This window comes from Anopheles gambiae, chromosome 2 (assembly GCF_943734735.2).
Source record: "Anopheles gambiae chromosome 2, idAnoGambNW_F1_1, whole genome shotgun sequence".
NCBI lineage: Eukaryota > Metazoa > Arthropoda > Insecta > Diptera > Culicidae > Anopheles > Anopheles gambiae.
This window is the reverse complement of record NC_064601.1, coordinates 113767835-113781774: the sequence shown is the minus strand read 5'-3', so window position 1 is coordinate 113781774 and position 13940 is coordinate 113767835. Positions and strand designations below refer to the sequence as shown.

The window sequence follows — 13940 nt, the reverse complement described above, 5'->3', positions numbered from 1 at the left end:
TTCAAGATGGAGATTTAAAACGCTGGAGAAAGGATCGTTTTGAAGCCTTTTGGCTTTATTTCCACTGTTTTTGTGTGTTAAACTACTAGAAAAAGGGTCAACAACAATGAGCAGAGAGAGAGGGAGAGAGAGAGTGAGAAAGATAGAGAGATAGTGCGAGTGAGCGAGGGAAAGGTTTCTAGGCTATTACGCACGTGGTGACGGACAGAAAGCTGGGCGCCTCCACACACACCCGTTTGTTTTTGCTCTACGCAACTAAGGAGCTGTGCACAACATCAAAGCGGACACAATAACAGCCTCAGAGACACCGAATTGGAGTCTCAAGTATCATCCCCGTGGAATGCAGCGTTGCTAGTCTCACAGTGGATGCCTCAACATTCGCTCCGCAGGCTTGCGCTGGAGATGTCGTTCCACTCGAGCCACTTGGCCACCTCGGGCGGCAGATCGGGCTTGGCCAGGCTTGGTGCTTCAACGACACCACCCGTCTCCACCTTCTCCAGAAATTCGGTCGAACTGGTCGTGTTGGACGGCAGCTTCTTTGCGCCGGACGAGGACGGTAAGCTGATGCCGCTCTTGAGCAGCGTTGCCATCACGTCCTCCACCGAGCACTGCATGACGCGCTGGCGGCAGAGCGCAATACAGTGGATGAAGCCGTCCGTACCGCCAAGAAACCGATGCTCCATAAAGATGGACTGATTGTCCCAGTACACGATCTGTGGAAGCAAGGGAAGTTGTTGGAATAGGAAACACTTTTTTAGAGAATTAGCGTCTCTTACCCTGGAGCTGATCGTGAAGCGCGTGAAGGGACGTATGAACCGCCGATAGCGGATGGTGGTGGCCCCTTGTACAACCGATCCGCCTTTACTTCGAATCGTCCGGTACAGGGAGGTCCGCTCGTAGAAGTCAACCCGCGCAAAGTCTATTTCGCGCAGATAGCGCGCATTGTTCATGTGGTAAAGCAGCGTGTCGATGTCATTCGTTAGGCAAAGACCTGGAAAAGAAAAAATGAAAATAATTTTAATGGACGTTGTTCCTTTGTTAAAATCATTATTGCAGGCAAAAGAGCAATAAAAAACGGCTCCTTATCACACTCCAGCAATTATCGATCGCCAACGAATCAATGTCTTGGGCCAATGTTTTATGCATGTGTATGGTAAACTAGAGCTTAATGACATGCCTCTCTTTCTTTCTCTCTCGGCTCCCCGTTGGGCTAATGCCCCACCGCCGGCAAGCGGTCAAGAAGAGTCGATCGAAACCACACAACTACTGATGCTAAATTTAGCATCCGCACGGTACTCTGCGGTACGAAAAATCGAACCCAAGCTCCGCTAAGGAAGGAGCATGGCCTACTACAACAACTACTACTACTACTCACCCATCACGGTGCCCGTGTCGAGGATGTGCATCCGCTTCTTGAGAAAGCGCGCCGACACCACGCAAAGGCACATTCGCAGAAAGTAGTGCAGCTCGAACAGGCCGTACAGCCCGACCAGCACACCGAGCACAATCCCCAGCGCGGTACACAACATCTTCGGTCCAGGAATCCCTTTCTTTTGCACTTCACTTGGCTCTGTTGTTACCAAGGCAGGCTCCTGCTACTGGCTGGTACGGATATGTGTGTGATTTCGGTGTTACGGTTTTGCTCACAGTTGCATCACATTATTGCACTGGCCGTGAAAACACCATGGAGACAAAACCACTTGGTACGACACAATTTTTCAAACCATTGCGCTTTCTTCTCTTCTGACGATGACCACTTTGGGGAGACGAAACCTGGATGGAATTCGTTTCGACCGCAGTGAATCGAAGCTGGACCCAGATGACAGCTACCGTGTGAGTGTGTTTGTGTGTAGTTGAAGCGGATTGTGTAAGGACGAACAGGGTAGGCTAGTGCCATGGTGGTTTGTTTTGGTTCTGGGCGCGCATGCGCCTACTGCGTTCGATGTCGAACGATTTTGGCGTGCAGTTTGTGGATGCACTTTTGAGCGAGCACACCAATACAGTGATGAGTGGAAGATGAGAGCAGCAGGTAAACATTTCCATAGGAAAAGGGTTGTGAGAAAGTGGGTGAGAAAGGATTCCGTCAGTCAGTTTTTGAATCAACGGAATTGCTAACGGTCAATTTGAATCTTCATTTCAGGTTTCAACGTGGTGCAATGGTGCGGATTTTATTAGCGGTTATAAAAGAATACATAAATCAGCATCGTAAATTTGTGAAGCCCCATCTACAAGAACGGACACTTGCTGTGGTAACTCTTCAGCTTGTTGCAGTCATCGTTGACGGTGAACAGCTTGGCCGGACACTCCGCAAACAGCGTCATGCCCATGCAGGCCAGTATCGTACCGGAGATGGGATGGCAGATCTGTTCCCCGTCAAATGCAGGCGTTAGCTTAGCGCCCGCCTCAATTTCGTCCTTGATCGCGTCCGCCATCTTGAAGCACCCGTCGATGGCGTCCAGCGTGATCTTGTTCCATTCGGGGGCCATCGATTTGGTCGAGTCAAGGTACAGTTTGGTCAGTGCTTCACGATCTATTTTACCGTTCGAGTAGAGGTTGGTGGAGTTCATAACGCACTCAGCTACGCACTGTTGAGAGGGAGTAGAGAAGGCTTGAAACCCATATTGAATTGTTATCTTGTGGACGGGATACCTACACAACCACGCGGAATGCCTTCCATTGCCATCTGGCGCTTCGTTTGACCGATCCATTTGGAGTGGCAGGTCATGAAGGCGCTCGGCTCCACGAGGAACGGCGTGACGCAACATTCCGCTGCATTCTGGAGAGTGGAAATAGTAGTGGAAATTAGAGCTCTTACATGTGATTCAACCATCAACTCTCACCTTCGGCACTGGAGGTCCTTTAAGGCAGGGATTGTCAGCAAACACGGAGCTGAGCCCAACAAGGCTTAAGACACCGATTTGAAGGAGATTTAAGTGAGCCATGTTCTTCTGTATTCCGCTTAGAATTGTACTGCTTGTACTGAGCCTCTTCTGAGCAGCTTTTATATCATTCTGAGCCTCGTCAAATGCCTTCAAATGCTGCATAGTGAAAATGCTGACGGATTCTTGAAGTGTCAATCAAAGTTTCTGCCCTCACTTTGTTTCACATGTCAGTTGGGCAATATTTAACTTGCCCATTAAGATGTTAACTTAATGCAGCAGTCGTTCTTTTATGGGTGAAATTATACCGTACAACTTCTTATGATGAAGTTGTTTGCTTGGCAGTGGAGATGTTTGGAGCTAGCTTTTCGCATGTGTCGTGATGCTTCAGTAGAATAATGAGGTTCATCTTGAGCAGATGTAAGGGAAGTTTAACGCAGTGAAGAAGTTATTCAATTTATTATGAAGATTTCCAGTGAAAGTGTGGTGAGTTAGATTGAAGTTTCATACTTCATATTCTTATGTAGTAAGTCTGAATCATTTGATACCTTAATCGCAATGTCTGTTTACTAATCGCTTCTATTTGTTCTTTAATGTTAACAACCACAACATCTTTAACCATTATTAGCACAGCATTTCCAACTCTGTATGTTTATCTGTGGCTCAGTTTGTCCATCCGATTCCGATTAGATGATCATGATGATGCTTTAAATTATCGGCCCTTGTATGATCAATCATGTCCTATCCATCACCGCAATGATAAGCCTGATTAGGTTTGATGTGGATGTAAAAAGGTAAAAAAATGCAAATATTGTCACTGCAAAACCATTACAGGGTTTTTTGGAGTGATGTTGATCATACAAAATTGTACCACAGCTTTTGTTTGATCTATACAAAATGGTTGTAATTCCAACTGATGGTAGAATTAAACCGTTGCTTCTCTACAATTGCGTTAAACCCTGCACATTGCTTTTCCGTCTGACGCCCCAACCATCTGGCACGCCACGTGGATGGTAAAAAAAAGGCCAAACAAATGGTAAAAACGACCGATCGTTTGTGGAGTATACAAATTATATCCTATGGCACGATCATACACACGATGATGTTACGTACCCGCAATTCAAACCATCAATTAAGAGTACCGTGCGCTCAGTGCTCTGTATCAACAGAAAGCGCCAGATTTTTGCATTCAAAGCAGCTCGAGTACAATCGATGAAAAGCGCTCCCCCGCGATGAGTGGGCAACTTTTTTCTTTTCGTGAGGGTTATTTCCATTACCTGACCATTTACTAACTAGCCCTCTTCTATGTACGCACTCTCCTCTCTCGCTCTCTCTGTCATTGTGTGTGTCGTTCTCTGTCGAATTCTATTGTGCCCACTGCAGGCAAAAGGCCCCATTAGCCATGCAAGCTCCTCATCCCTCCAAACGCCCCACAACGTGCATCGGCTGATATCGCCCCCAAAAGCAGGTTGACATTGGTACGGTGGGAAAGGGTAGATCGGACGTTGGGATAAAAACGAAAGCGATCGCCCATCGACCGGTGATCTCTCAGTTGCAGTCGAGTAGAGCGATGGGACAGCGACAGCGTGTTGTGGTGCAGTTGGCACTGTGTTTCCTCACTTTCGGGGCCCTGCTCCAGGCCGGGGTGCTGGCGGGCGATAATCCGTGTGCTGCCGGTCCACCTGTCGATACGGTGAGTTGCTGTAGAATGACAGGAAGCTCCACAAAGAAATTGCTCATCCCTTTTTTATCACCAGAACCCGGCCGAATGTTGCCCCACGCCAATGCTGGTGGACGGTACGATCATGATGGACTGCTACAAGAAGTACGGCGAGCAGACGAAGAAACAGCTCCAGATGGATGGCATTCCTAGGGGTTGTGTAAGTAGTTGCTGCTGCAGTTCTTTTCTGTTGCCAAATTTGAAATTTCCACCACATCGCACCGTTGTTACAGTGCATTGCTGAGTGTGCGATGAATGCGACCAACATGTTCGCGGACGGTATGCTGAAGCGGGACGATCTGTCGAAGATGTTCATGGACGCGGTCAAGGACAAGCCGGAGTGGATGTCGCTGGTGCGCGATGCCACCAACGCATGCTTCGAGCTGGCGGAAAAGAAGATGGACGAGATCGAGGCGGGCGCCAAGCTGGAACCGAGCTTCGAGGGCGAGAAGATCTGCCATCCCATCTCCGGCACGATTCTGCGCTGCATGGGCATGATGATGTTCGCCCAGTGTCCGGCGTCCGTTTTTAATGTGAACGAGAACTGCAACAAGCTGCGGGAGTATGGCAGCATCTGTCCAATGATTTAGAGCAGTGCACCGTACATGTTTGCGTGTGTGTGTGTTTGGGGAGGGGTCTTGGTTGTGAAAAACGGCAAACGTTGCATAGCTGGTGTAGCGATAGGGGAAAATGAATCATAAATTATGTGCAAACAACGGAACTAACGCGGATTTTAATGCTTAACAGCGTAAGTTACACCGAAAATCGGGGCTTGAAGTTGATTTTTAAACAGTATAACACATGTTAGCCTGAAAGTATGCAATACGCTCAACACGTTATCCTTAACGGCTATGCAATGTGCGATGCCGTGAGCCTAGTGAGTATGCAATCTGCACTACACTTGGATAAATGGATTTAAACGGTTCGTTTTTGTACTGCACAAAAAAGGGTTAATGTTTTGATGAATTGCACTTTTTAATGGACTTGTTGATAAACAATAACAACGGTACCAGCATGCTAAGACATGCTTATGCCTGTTTTTTCCCTTATTTTGATGGCAATAATACACGAAATGAAGTTGTTATTTGACTTATCGTACAATATGCGCAGTATGTGTAACAAATAAGTAATTAAGCTGATCTTAAAGGAGTTTTTTTTGCAAAAAATGCGATTAATGTCATTTATTTTGATAATTTTGGTACGTTTCACTCAACTCCACAGGCCAAAAACAATAATGAAATAATAGCTCTGATAAAAACGACATAATGACACATGTTTTGGGAACGCGCTTAAGACTAATTCCAATGTCCGCTTAAGAATGCGTTGTCGATTGTCGGTCGCATGCTTAAAACGTTCCGGCAGCTGTTCAAACAGCGCAATAAATTAAGACAGTAATTATTCAATCAAGATCTTATCGTGCTTGCCGCTTCCTGTGCACTTACCGCGGCATAGGGAATGCTTTTGAATGAAGCTATAAGTGTCTCACGCGTAATTCGTGTAAGATCTATTAATCAACAAGCTGATAAGGGTCTGGCGAAAAAAAAAGTGGTAACACATTGGAACACCTGTTGCAGGTGTGAATTCCTTGAAGGCGCCAGGTGTTCCAGATTGTGTGATTTTGTTTTCCCTCTTCTAATTCAATAAATGCACGTCACATTTGCTCAATTGTCAGTCAGGCATTAAGCGATAACGATTGTATCCACCCAAGAGCTTTGCAAGGGAGAGCCAATTTCAATACCTTTCCGATGATTTTGGAATAACTTATCAATGAGTCACATCTTTATTCGCATGACACCCAAACCAAACCACCGATAGCGTCGATTCGCCCCGAAATTGCCCAACCGATTGATCACGTTTTGCAGAGGCCATTGATTCCTTCGGCTTCGCACGGAGTAGCGAAACACTACCACCACCACCACCTATATCTTTCATTATCAAATGCAGGCCGGCGGCTCGACCGTTTGCGCGCTCGACGCCCGAGATGTGAATCTTTCTAATGCGCCAAAGAGAAACAGGCGGCAAAAAAGCTGCGCACGAAGAGGACAAAAAGATGACGCCGTAGCGCACGCTAAGATGTTGTGGCACCGTGCGGCCGAAAGGACTGTGGCGAGGGCCGATTCAGTCTTGCCGAGAATCGCGCGCCGCACGGACGCAACCCCGGTCGAAAGCAGTGTGCATAAAGTGAAGTTTCCTTCTCCATTCAATGCCACCATGTACGGTAACGGTTGGCGTACGATCTTACTAGCCGTGTGCGTTACTGCTGTTACAAGGGGTTACAGTGGTGGTGTGTACGCAACAGACAGCTGTCCGATCTATCTGACACTGTCCGCGTTGGCTCGTTCGTTAGAGGACGCTCCGCTGGTGATCAACTGGGGCCCAGGCTGTGAGAATCCACCGGAATGGATTGGGTTGTACACGGAAAATCCTGCCCTCTCGAACGCTTCCCCAGCGGTAAAGGTGGTTGTAAACGGAGAGCGTAGTGGGCAGGTCACAACGGAGCTAAAGTTTGGCCGTCGCAAACTGCCCGGTGGCTGGAGCCACGAACAAGTGCTTCAGAACATCCCGAAGCGCAAGAGCAAACCGATCTGCTTCGACCTGTACCTAACGAGCTACGACCAGGCCGGTGAGCTGCAGTACTTCGACTGTCTGAAGATACAGCCGACTTGGATGTTTAGCGAACCGGGGCTCGGGAATGTATCGCTCCGGGAGCTGTTCCTGCCCGGGACGCACTGTTCCGGCTGCTACCAGACGCGCACGAACGTCGGAAATGTGGTGCTGAAAAAGATTGGCTTCCGCCAGAGCCTGGACGTGTGGAGTCAGCTCGTGTTCGGGATAAGGTATCTGGACTTTGCGATCGGGTACTACCCGTCGCACAATGGGACGCGCAACTTTTGGATCATGAACGAGCAGTTCCGGGTGGGTGCGCTGCGGCCCATCCTGCAGGACATTCGGCGCTTTGTGATACTGTCCGAGGAGACGGTGTTTCTGGACTTTCGGCGATTTCCGCTCGGGTTTCACAATAACCCGGAGCAGCACGAGGCGCTGCTGGTGCTGCTGGAGCAGGAGCTGGGAGATTTGGTGTACCGGAGGATGCCGCTAGTGTCCGGGGAGGATGAGCTGGAGGGCAGCGAGTCGTACAACCTGACGCTCGGGGATATGCGCCGAGAGGGAAAGTACATACTTATCACCTACAATCATGAGGCGAGCTTAAATGGTAAGTCAAGCCGGGGAACGGAACAGAACTCAATCAACGAGTGTGTCTCGCTCGATAAGCGATTATCCAATTGAAGCAGGCGTAGCAAATTGTGTCTGTCGCACACGGGGAGACGCAAGCGGCGAGTGCAGTTTTTAGTGTCGTATGGAGTGTGTGTGTGCGGGACTGGCGAAGGTCTGAACGCAGGGGTGTCAAACTCAAATCCACTTCAAAATATATACAAAAATATATCAAAAAGTGCTGAAGAATGAAGAAAAATAGGCTATCACAAAATTAATAATTAATGATGCCCGTCTTAGGTTCAAGCCCCGTATAGACCGTGCTAACTATAAGTGGGATTAACAATAGATCACTGATAGCGAAACTCATTAGAAGACATTGTTACGTATGATGATCGACCTCGTAGAATGACGAAACCTTTGTCTGAAATATTAGTAAATCCTGGTGAATGTAACTCATTTGGATTCTTTACAATGACTGTGAAAGTTCTTTGACTTGCCGTATGTTTGACACGTCTGGTTTTGAACAGACAGCGCGCCTCGTTATTGGCTGCTGCTGGAGCTTGTGCTAGTGCATTGTCTGTACCATCCCAGGCAATAATCGGACACGATAACAGAGTAGAGTGATCTTTCAACAAAGAGACTTAGGTCTCTCTCACACAAAAAGGGGTCATTCCAAAGAGGATGATAGTAAAACATGGCAAGACAGTTCAAAGCAGGCCTCGTAGTAACTTCCTGCCATTGGCTAATGAGCGGCTAAACGCTCATCGTGTCTGTTTTGCGCCTCATGTGTGTGTCCTTCCTGAAGGGGTTTCGCTCATATAAAAAAAGCAGAAACAAACACTGCAAAGCGTGTATCTATCGCTACGATCGGATTCAAGGGCCCACACGCCACCGGGGCTCGCGTCACTAAAGCAAAACGTGACGTTGAGTATGAGCACCGTGCCCTTCCGTGCGCATACAGAGATCCCTAGAGATCCGCAACACGGCCTTGACATTCGCGTGCGCGTCAGCGCGCCCCTTATCGAGGGGCACCCGTTACGACACACCTGCACAACAATCGTGCGGTTTTCCGGTTTTTATTTCGGGGCGTTCGATTCGTCTCCCAAAACACAGCCGACACTGACCCACATTTGAGACCGCTGGTGTGCGCGTGCCTACGGTTGGTCCGCCTAGCGAAAACCGTTTCGTAATGGTGCTTAGATTCGTCATGACCAATCGCACACAAATCTGAGGTCGGGAGACAGCAGCAAAAACAAACCCACCTTTAACGGTGAAGATAGTATGTTTTTTGTTTGGGGTGGAATTCACTAACTAAGACCTGCGTGGCTTGGGAGCTGGGAGCTACGATGGGAAAGCTTGAGACGCGTTTTATAGTCCACAGCATCCTTCTTTACAGCAGGCAACCGAAATGGACTTGAATTGCGTAAAGGTAGGGCGTTTTATTGCGCTGTACCAATTAAACGAATTAACCCTCTCCGTCTACACATTTAGGGGCCACTGGGTCGTGAGTGTGATCTTCAGCGTCCAGGCGTGCTTCAGCTCGAGCCGGTCGATCTCGTTCTTGGGAGGAAACTCCACCATAATCCCATCGTCCGTCGGTTTCCACTGCAAATGGGAAAGACGTTAATGCCATTTAAAAGCGGACTCAAACGCAACTCCCAACACGGGGTCTTTGCGGACTAACCTTCAGGGCGGTGTTGTACCCCAGCATCGTGATCTGTGCAATGTTAGTCACCTGATTGCTGAAGGCTCCCAGCCGCACGCTGTTCGTTTTGTACGGATAGTTCAGCACGGTGGCGAAGATCGTGCGGAAGTTGCTGCGCCGATTCGAGGATCCCTTGGTCGCGGTGTACCAAACGCTTCCGGTGAGTGTGTCGTTCTGGTACTCCCACGGTTGGGACTTGTAGATCGCGGGTCCATTCACCTTCAGCCAGCTGGAAGTAGGCAACATGAATTAAGAGAGAGAGAGAGAGCGAATTTCACAGCATTTCTTCTTCTAACTCATCCCTTACCGTCCCATCTCGACGAGTCGCTCGGCAAAGATTGCCTCAATTGTGCCGGCTTTGGTGGGGCCCACGTTGATAAGAATGTTGCCACCGCAGCTAACCGTCGTCACGAGCTCCCCGATCAGCTCGTCCGTCGTCATAAAGTCCTCCAACCGTGCGTTCACCCGATGGCCCCAGCTCTTCCGATCGATTGTCATTGCATTTTCCCACTTGTGCTTCTGCAGCACGCCCGGGTTGTACCGATCGGAGCAGGTGTGGAAGTCCCCGTGCAGACAGAGCGTCCCCATGCCCCACCGATCGTTCGTGACGATCGTGTCGCGCACCGGGCTGTCGTTGTACAGCCAGGCAAAGAACTCTTTCGCCTTCCAGTACCCGTCCGGTGCTTCCCAGTCACCGTCGCTCCACAGCACTTCCGGCCGGTACGTGTTGATAAGCTCCTGCAGCTCAGGCCACACCTTCCCATCCACGTACTCCCTTTGCATGAACACGTGCAGCTTGTCATTCAAATACAATCGATTGAACCACTCAAAAAGGGAATAATAAACGCCAAACGTTAGCTGCCCCGTGGCACGCACCGCATTGGCCAGCTCGCCCAAAACATCCCGATGAGGTCCAACATCCATCGCGTTCCAGCCGAACGTATGCTTCGACGGCCACAGTGTGTACCCTTCGTGGTGTTTGCTCGTCAGCACCACGTACCGTGCACCGGATCGGGCAAACAGCTCAGCCCATTCGGTTGCATTGAACAGTTCCGCGGTAAAATCGCTCGCAAAGTCTTGATAGGTAAAGCCGGGCTTGTAGTTGTTCGTCATAAACTGCACGTACTCCTCCGTCCGGCTGCCCTGCCAGTTGATCCAGAACCACTCCGACCCGTAGCTGGGGACCGCGTACACACCCCAGTGGATGAAGATACCGACCTTCGCGTCATCGTACCATTTGGGAAGTGGGCGCGAGTCCAAACTTTCCCACGTTGGTTCGTACTTGCCGGCGGTACAGCCCAAGCAAAGCACACCGAACACCACAACCGCACTGCACAACCACAGAGACGTCCTCGCGGAACGCATCTTCACTGGAGAATAATTCGCTCGTTGCCGTTTTGAACACTGCTCGGGAGAACGGTAGCACTATCACTGTGGTGCTTCCTTTCTCCTCCAGTGCCACTTCAGCTGCGCATCGAGGCGCACTATCTTGTACAAACACAATTGACCTATGGACAATTTGTACCGTCGCGAGATGCGCGATGATTGATTGTGTTTGTTGGCTCATCAGCTTACTGCAGGGGGGAATGCGATAACGGGAGCCAATCTGTACGGTGGCAAATGATGGCGAAAGCTGTAGAAAGGGAAATGAGGATGGGACTTTTAAAGAAAAAGAAAAAGTAACGAAAAGTAACTAGTTACTTTTGCATGAGTAACTAGTTACTACAGATAGGTTGTTGGATTGATATAGTGGTTGAAAGTAACGAGTTACTGATTAGAGTAACGAGTAAGAATAACATATTACAAGTAACTGGTTGTCATAGTGGAATGAATTTAAAAGAGCAAAGTACTATACATGACGAAGTAGCTGGTTATTTTTACCAGTTCCAACAAAATATTCCCATCTCTAAAGGGAATGGTTAATATCACTATGAGCAGTGAGTGCTTACGAAAAATAATACTTATTATAAAAATTTATCTAAACACAAAACTCCTTTATGCTTTTGGAGTGATTATGAAACAGTATCATTGTGGAAAATTAAAATTATTAAATTATTAAATTTAAAAAATAATTTATTTCAAATTTTTGACCAACACTTTTCCCATTGTGATTCTGTAACTGCTACGCACAAGCGCAAAAAACATCGCAAAAACATCGACTAGCTCTATTGCTCAGCTTCTTGCTTCCTAGCAGTCAACTGTAGGAATGAAATGCTTTTAACGCTGCAATTCAAATGGTTTATTTTTTTAATTTGTTTTATTTTTTATTTCATATAATTTATCGCTTTTCACTTTCTAGAATCGGATATTATATGGCGAGCGTGGAAAAAACACTCGAGCGCTTTCCTGAAGCACACCGAGCTGGGCGAATGGATGCAGAATCTGTTCTCCCACAAGCATCCGGACGCGCCGCGCAACATTGGCTGGAGTCTGCACGGTGTGCAAGGCTTTCACGGGAGCTATGTAAGTATAAGCGGTGGAAATTAATCACAAAAAGAATGTTATTAACAACTCCCTTTTCCTATTGGAATGGTAGAACGAAGAGGAGGCCACCTTCCTGATGCCGGCGGAACGTGCCAGCATCGTCAATCCGAAGCTGATGCAGCTGCTGAGCGGCCCGTGGAGTCAGCGAGCGAACGCGGTACTGGTGGACTTCTTCACCAACACCAATCTGGTCGAGCTGGCGGTTAGCACGAACCAGTACAAAACGCTACGCAATCCCGCGAACGAGGCCGTGGTGCTAGACATTCAGTGAGCTTGTGAATCGAGTGAATCCAAAGCGACAGAGTCTCGGTAGTTTGTTGGACGTTCGAATAGAGCATCATGAACATTTCATCGTGGAATGGGCGCAACTGATGGTCATTTTTGCCCTTCATTAGCATGATAGCATAGGTGTTAAGGTGCGATCATTAATCGCTTTTCCGTACTGAATAAAGTTAGCTGTTAAGGTGTAGACTTATGAAAATATGATTGTTTGCTGTACTGGCTCTGTACGCGTACCGCTGTACAGTTAGAACCTGTGCCGCAATGAACGATATCACTAAGGTCATTTCAGAACCGTTCCGAATGACCTACCTTCGTTAACAATGGAGCTTTGCAGTAGAAAAAAGGAAAAACTAAACAATGGTAATAAACTATGTTTACTTTAGACGTGCCCCCGAAAAAATTGGATTATGTAAAAAAAGAATGATCAGTTTTTTGGTTAATTCTTCCATAACCCCTGAATTTGTATATAAAAGTGCACTACCCAAGTCGAACGCACCAGTTCGTCAGTGCTTCAATAACGTAACCATGGCTACGACCATCGCTCGCATTGGATCGGCCAACTGGGCCAAAGTGTTGGTGCTGCTGTGGCTGGTACAGTTGGCCACCGCCGGTGAACCGAACCCGGCCTGCAAAACGATGCCCACGGTGGACAAGGACAACGAGGACAAGTGCTGCGATGTGCCGGAAATGTTTCCGAACGAAACGCTGAACGCTTGTATGGAAGAGCATCAGAAATCTAGCAAGCCGCCACTGCAGAAGAGTTGTGTAAGAAACGAAGGGAGAAACGAAGGGAGAGACAAAGCGAGAGAGAGAGAGAGAGAGAGAAAGAGAGAGAGAGAGAGAGAGAGAGAGAGAGAGAGAGAGAGAGAGAGAGAGAGAGAGACAGCTTCAGCATGGTTTACTGTGATTGGTTTTGTATCATCTGCTACTAGGAAATAACGACCTGTGTGCTGAAGAAGCAGAGCCTCATCAAATCGGACAATACGGTGGACAAGGACAAGATAAAGTCGTACATCAAGGAGATGGTGAAGGGATCGGACGAATGGAAGACACTGGTGGAGAAGGCGGTGCTGGAGGAATGCTTGCCACTGATGGACAAAGATCCGTCCAACGTGCTTAGTAAGCTGAAGTCTTCCTTGGGAGATTGTGAACCAGCTCCGGCACTGACCATTGCCTGTGTCGCTGCCAAGTTCTACGTGGTAAGGGCTTAGTGTGGCTGATTTATGATTGTTACAAGATTCTAATTGTTTGGCTTTTGTTTTGTTTGGTTTTCTATCACATTAAGAACTGCCCCGCAAAGGACAGAACAAAAAGTAAGGATTAGTGTTAAGGATCTGCACTGAAGACAACTTATGCTTACATCGTGCTCTTTTTTCCCATTATTCCCTCACAGGTCCGATGTGTGATGAATGGAGAACGTTCTTGTCAAAGTGCTCCAACTCGCTGGAAGATTTGAACGCCATCTTCATGGTTCTGGAAAACCAGAAGACGAGATAAGTGGCGTGATCGGTCCGAGGATCGTGTTGGAACAATTGGAATACAAATAAAATGGCTCTCTGTCGCATCGTTTTCCGCATTGCAAATTTAAATGTTTATATTTACTGAATTATCACTTTCCGAAACAATGAAATGACTTTGACCGTGAGAAGGGAAT

At 47.9% G+C, this 13940-nt stretch overlaps 6 protein-coding genes across 6 annotated transcripts; 3 read left to right on the top strand and 3 right to left on the bottom strand.

Moving 5' to 3' along the window:
• Positions 1-32: 32 nt before the first annotated feature.
• On the bottom strand, positions 33-2055 carry LOC1269877 (protein THEM6). The gene is made up of 3 exons (XM_308531.4): positions 1376-2055; positions 777-991; positions 33-713 (listed from the first exon to the last, which is right to left on the bottom strand). The coding sequence occupies exons 1-3, from the start codon at positions 1527-1529 to the stop codon at positions 372-374; spliced, it is 711 nt and encodes a 236-aa protein (XP_308531.4). The 5' UTR covers positions 1530-2055; the 3' UTR covers positions 33-371.
• Positions 2056-2134: 79 nt separating this feature from the next.
• Positions 2135-3065, bottom strand: LOC1269878 (uncharacterized). Its single transcript, XM_308532.4, has 3 exons — positions 2841-3065; positions 2654-2776; positions 2135-2585 (listed from the first exon to the last, which is right to left on the bottom strand). The coding sequence occupies exons 1-3, from the start codon at positions 3042-3044 to the stop codon at positions 2226-2228; spliced, it is 687 nt and encodes a 228-aa protein (XP_308532.4). The 5' UTR covers positions 3045-3065; the 3' UTR covers positions 2135-2225.
• Positions 3066-4229: 1164 nt separating this feature from the next.
• On the top strand, positions 4230-5320 carry LOC1269879 (uncharacterized). Its single transcript, XM_308533.3, has 3 exons — positions 4230-4572; positions 4637-4759; positions 4833-5320. The coding sequence occupies exons 1-3, from the start codon at positions 4450-4452 to the stop codon at positions 5187-5189; spliced, it is 603 nt and encodes a 200-aa protein (XP_308533.3). The 5' UTR covers positions 4230-4449; the 3' UTR covers positions 5190-5320.
• A 1294-nt stretch (positions 5321-6614) lies between these two features.
• LOC1269880 (uncharacterized) lies at positions 6615-12485 on the top strand. The gene is made up of 3 exons (XM_308536.5): positions 6615-7813; positions 11820-11983; positions 12057-12485. The coding sequence occupies exons 1-3, from the start codon at positions 6673-6675 to the stop codon at positions 12273-12275; spliced, it is 1524 nt and encodes a 507-aa protein (XP_308536.5). The 5' UTR covers positions 6615-6672; the 3' UTR covers positions 12276-12485.
• Positions 9230-11098, bottom strand: LOC1269881 (putative alpha-L-fucosidase). The gene is made up of 3 exons (XM_308535.5): positions 9828-11098; positions 9500-9749; positions 9230-9420 (listed from the first exon to the last, which is right to left on the bottom strand). The coding sequence occupies exons 1-3, from the start codon at positions 10883-10885 to the stop codon at positions 9295-9297; spliced, it is 1434 nt and encodes a 477-aa protein (XP_308535.5). The 5' UTR covers positions 10886-11098; the 3' UTR covers positions 9230-9294.
• Positions 12486-12768: 283 nt separating the features above from the next.
• On the top strand, positions 12769-13869 carry LOC4397686 (general odorant-binding protein 66). The gene is made up of 4 exons (XM_001230505.2): positions 12769-13051; positions 13219-13485; positions 13572-13599; positions 13680-13869. The coding sequence occupies exons 1-4, from the start codon at positions 12812-12814 to the stop codon at positions 13781-13783; spliced, it is 639 nt and encodes a 212-aa protein (XP_001230506.2). The 5' UTR covers positions 12769-12811; the 3' UTR covers positions 13784-13869.
• Positions 13870-13940: the final 71 nt, after the last annotated feature.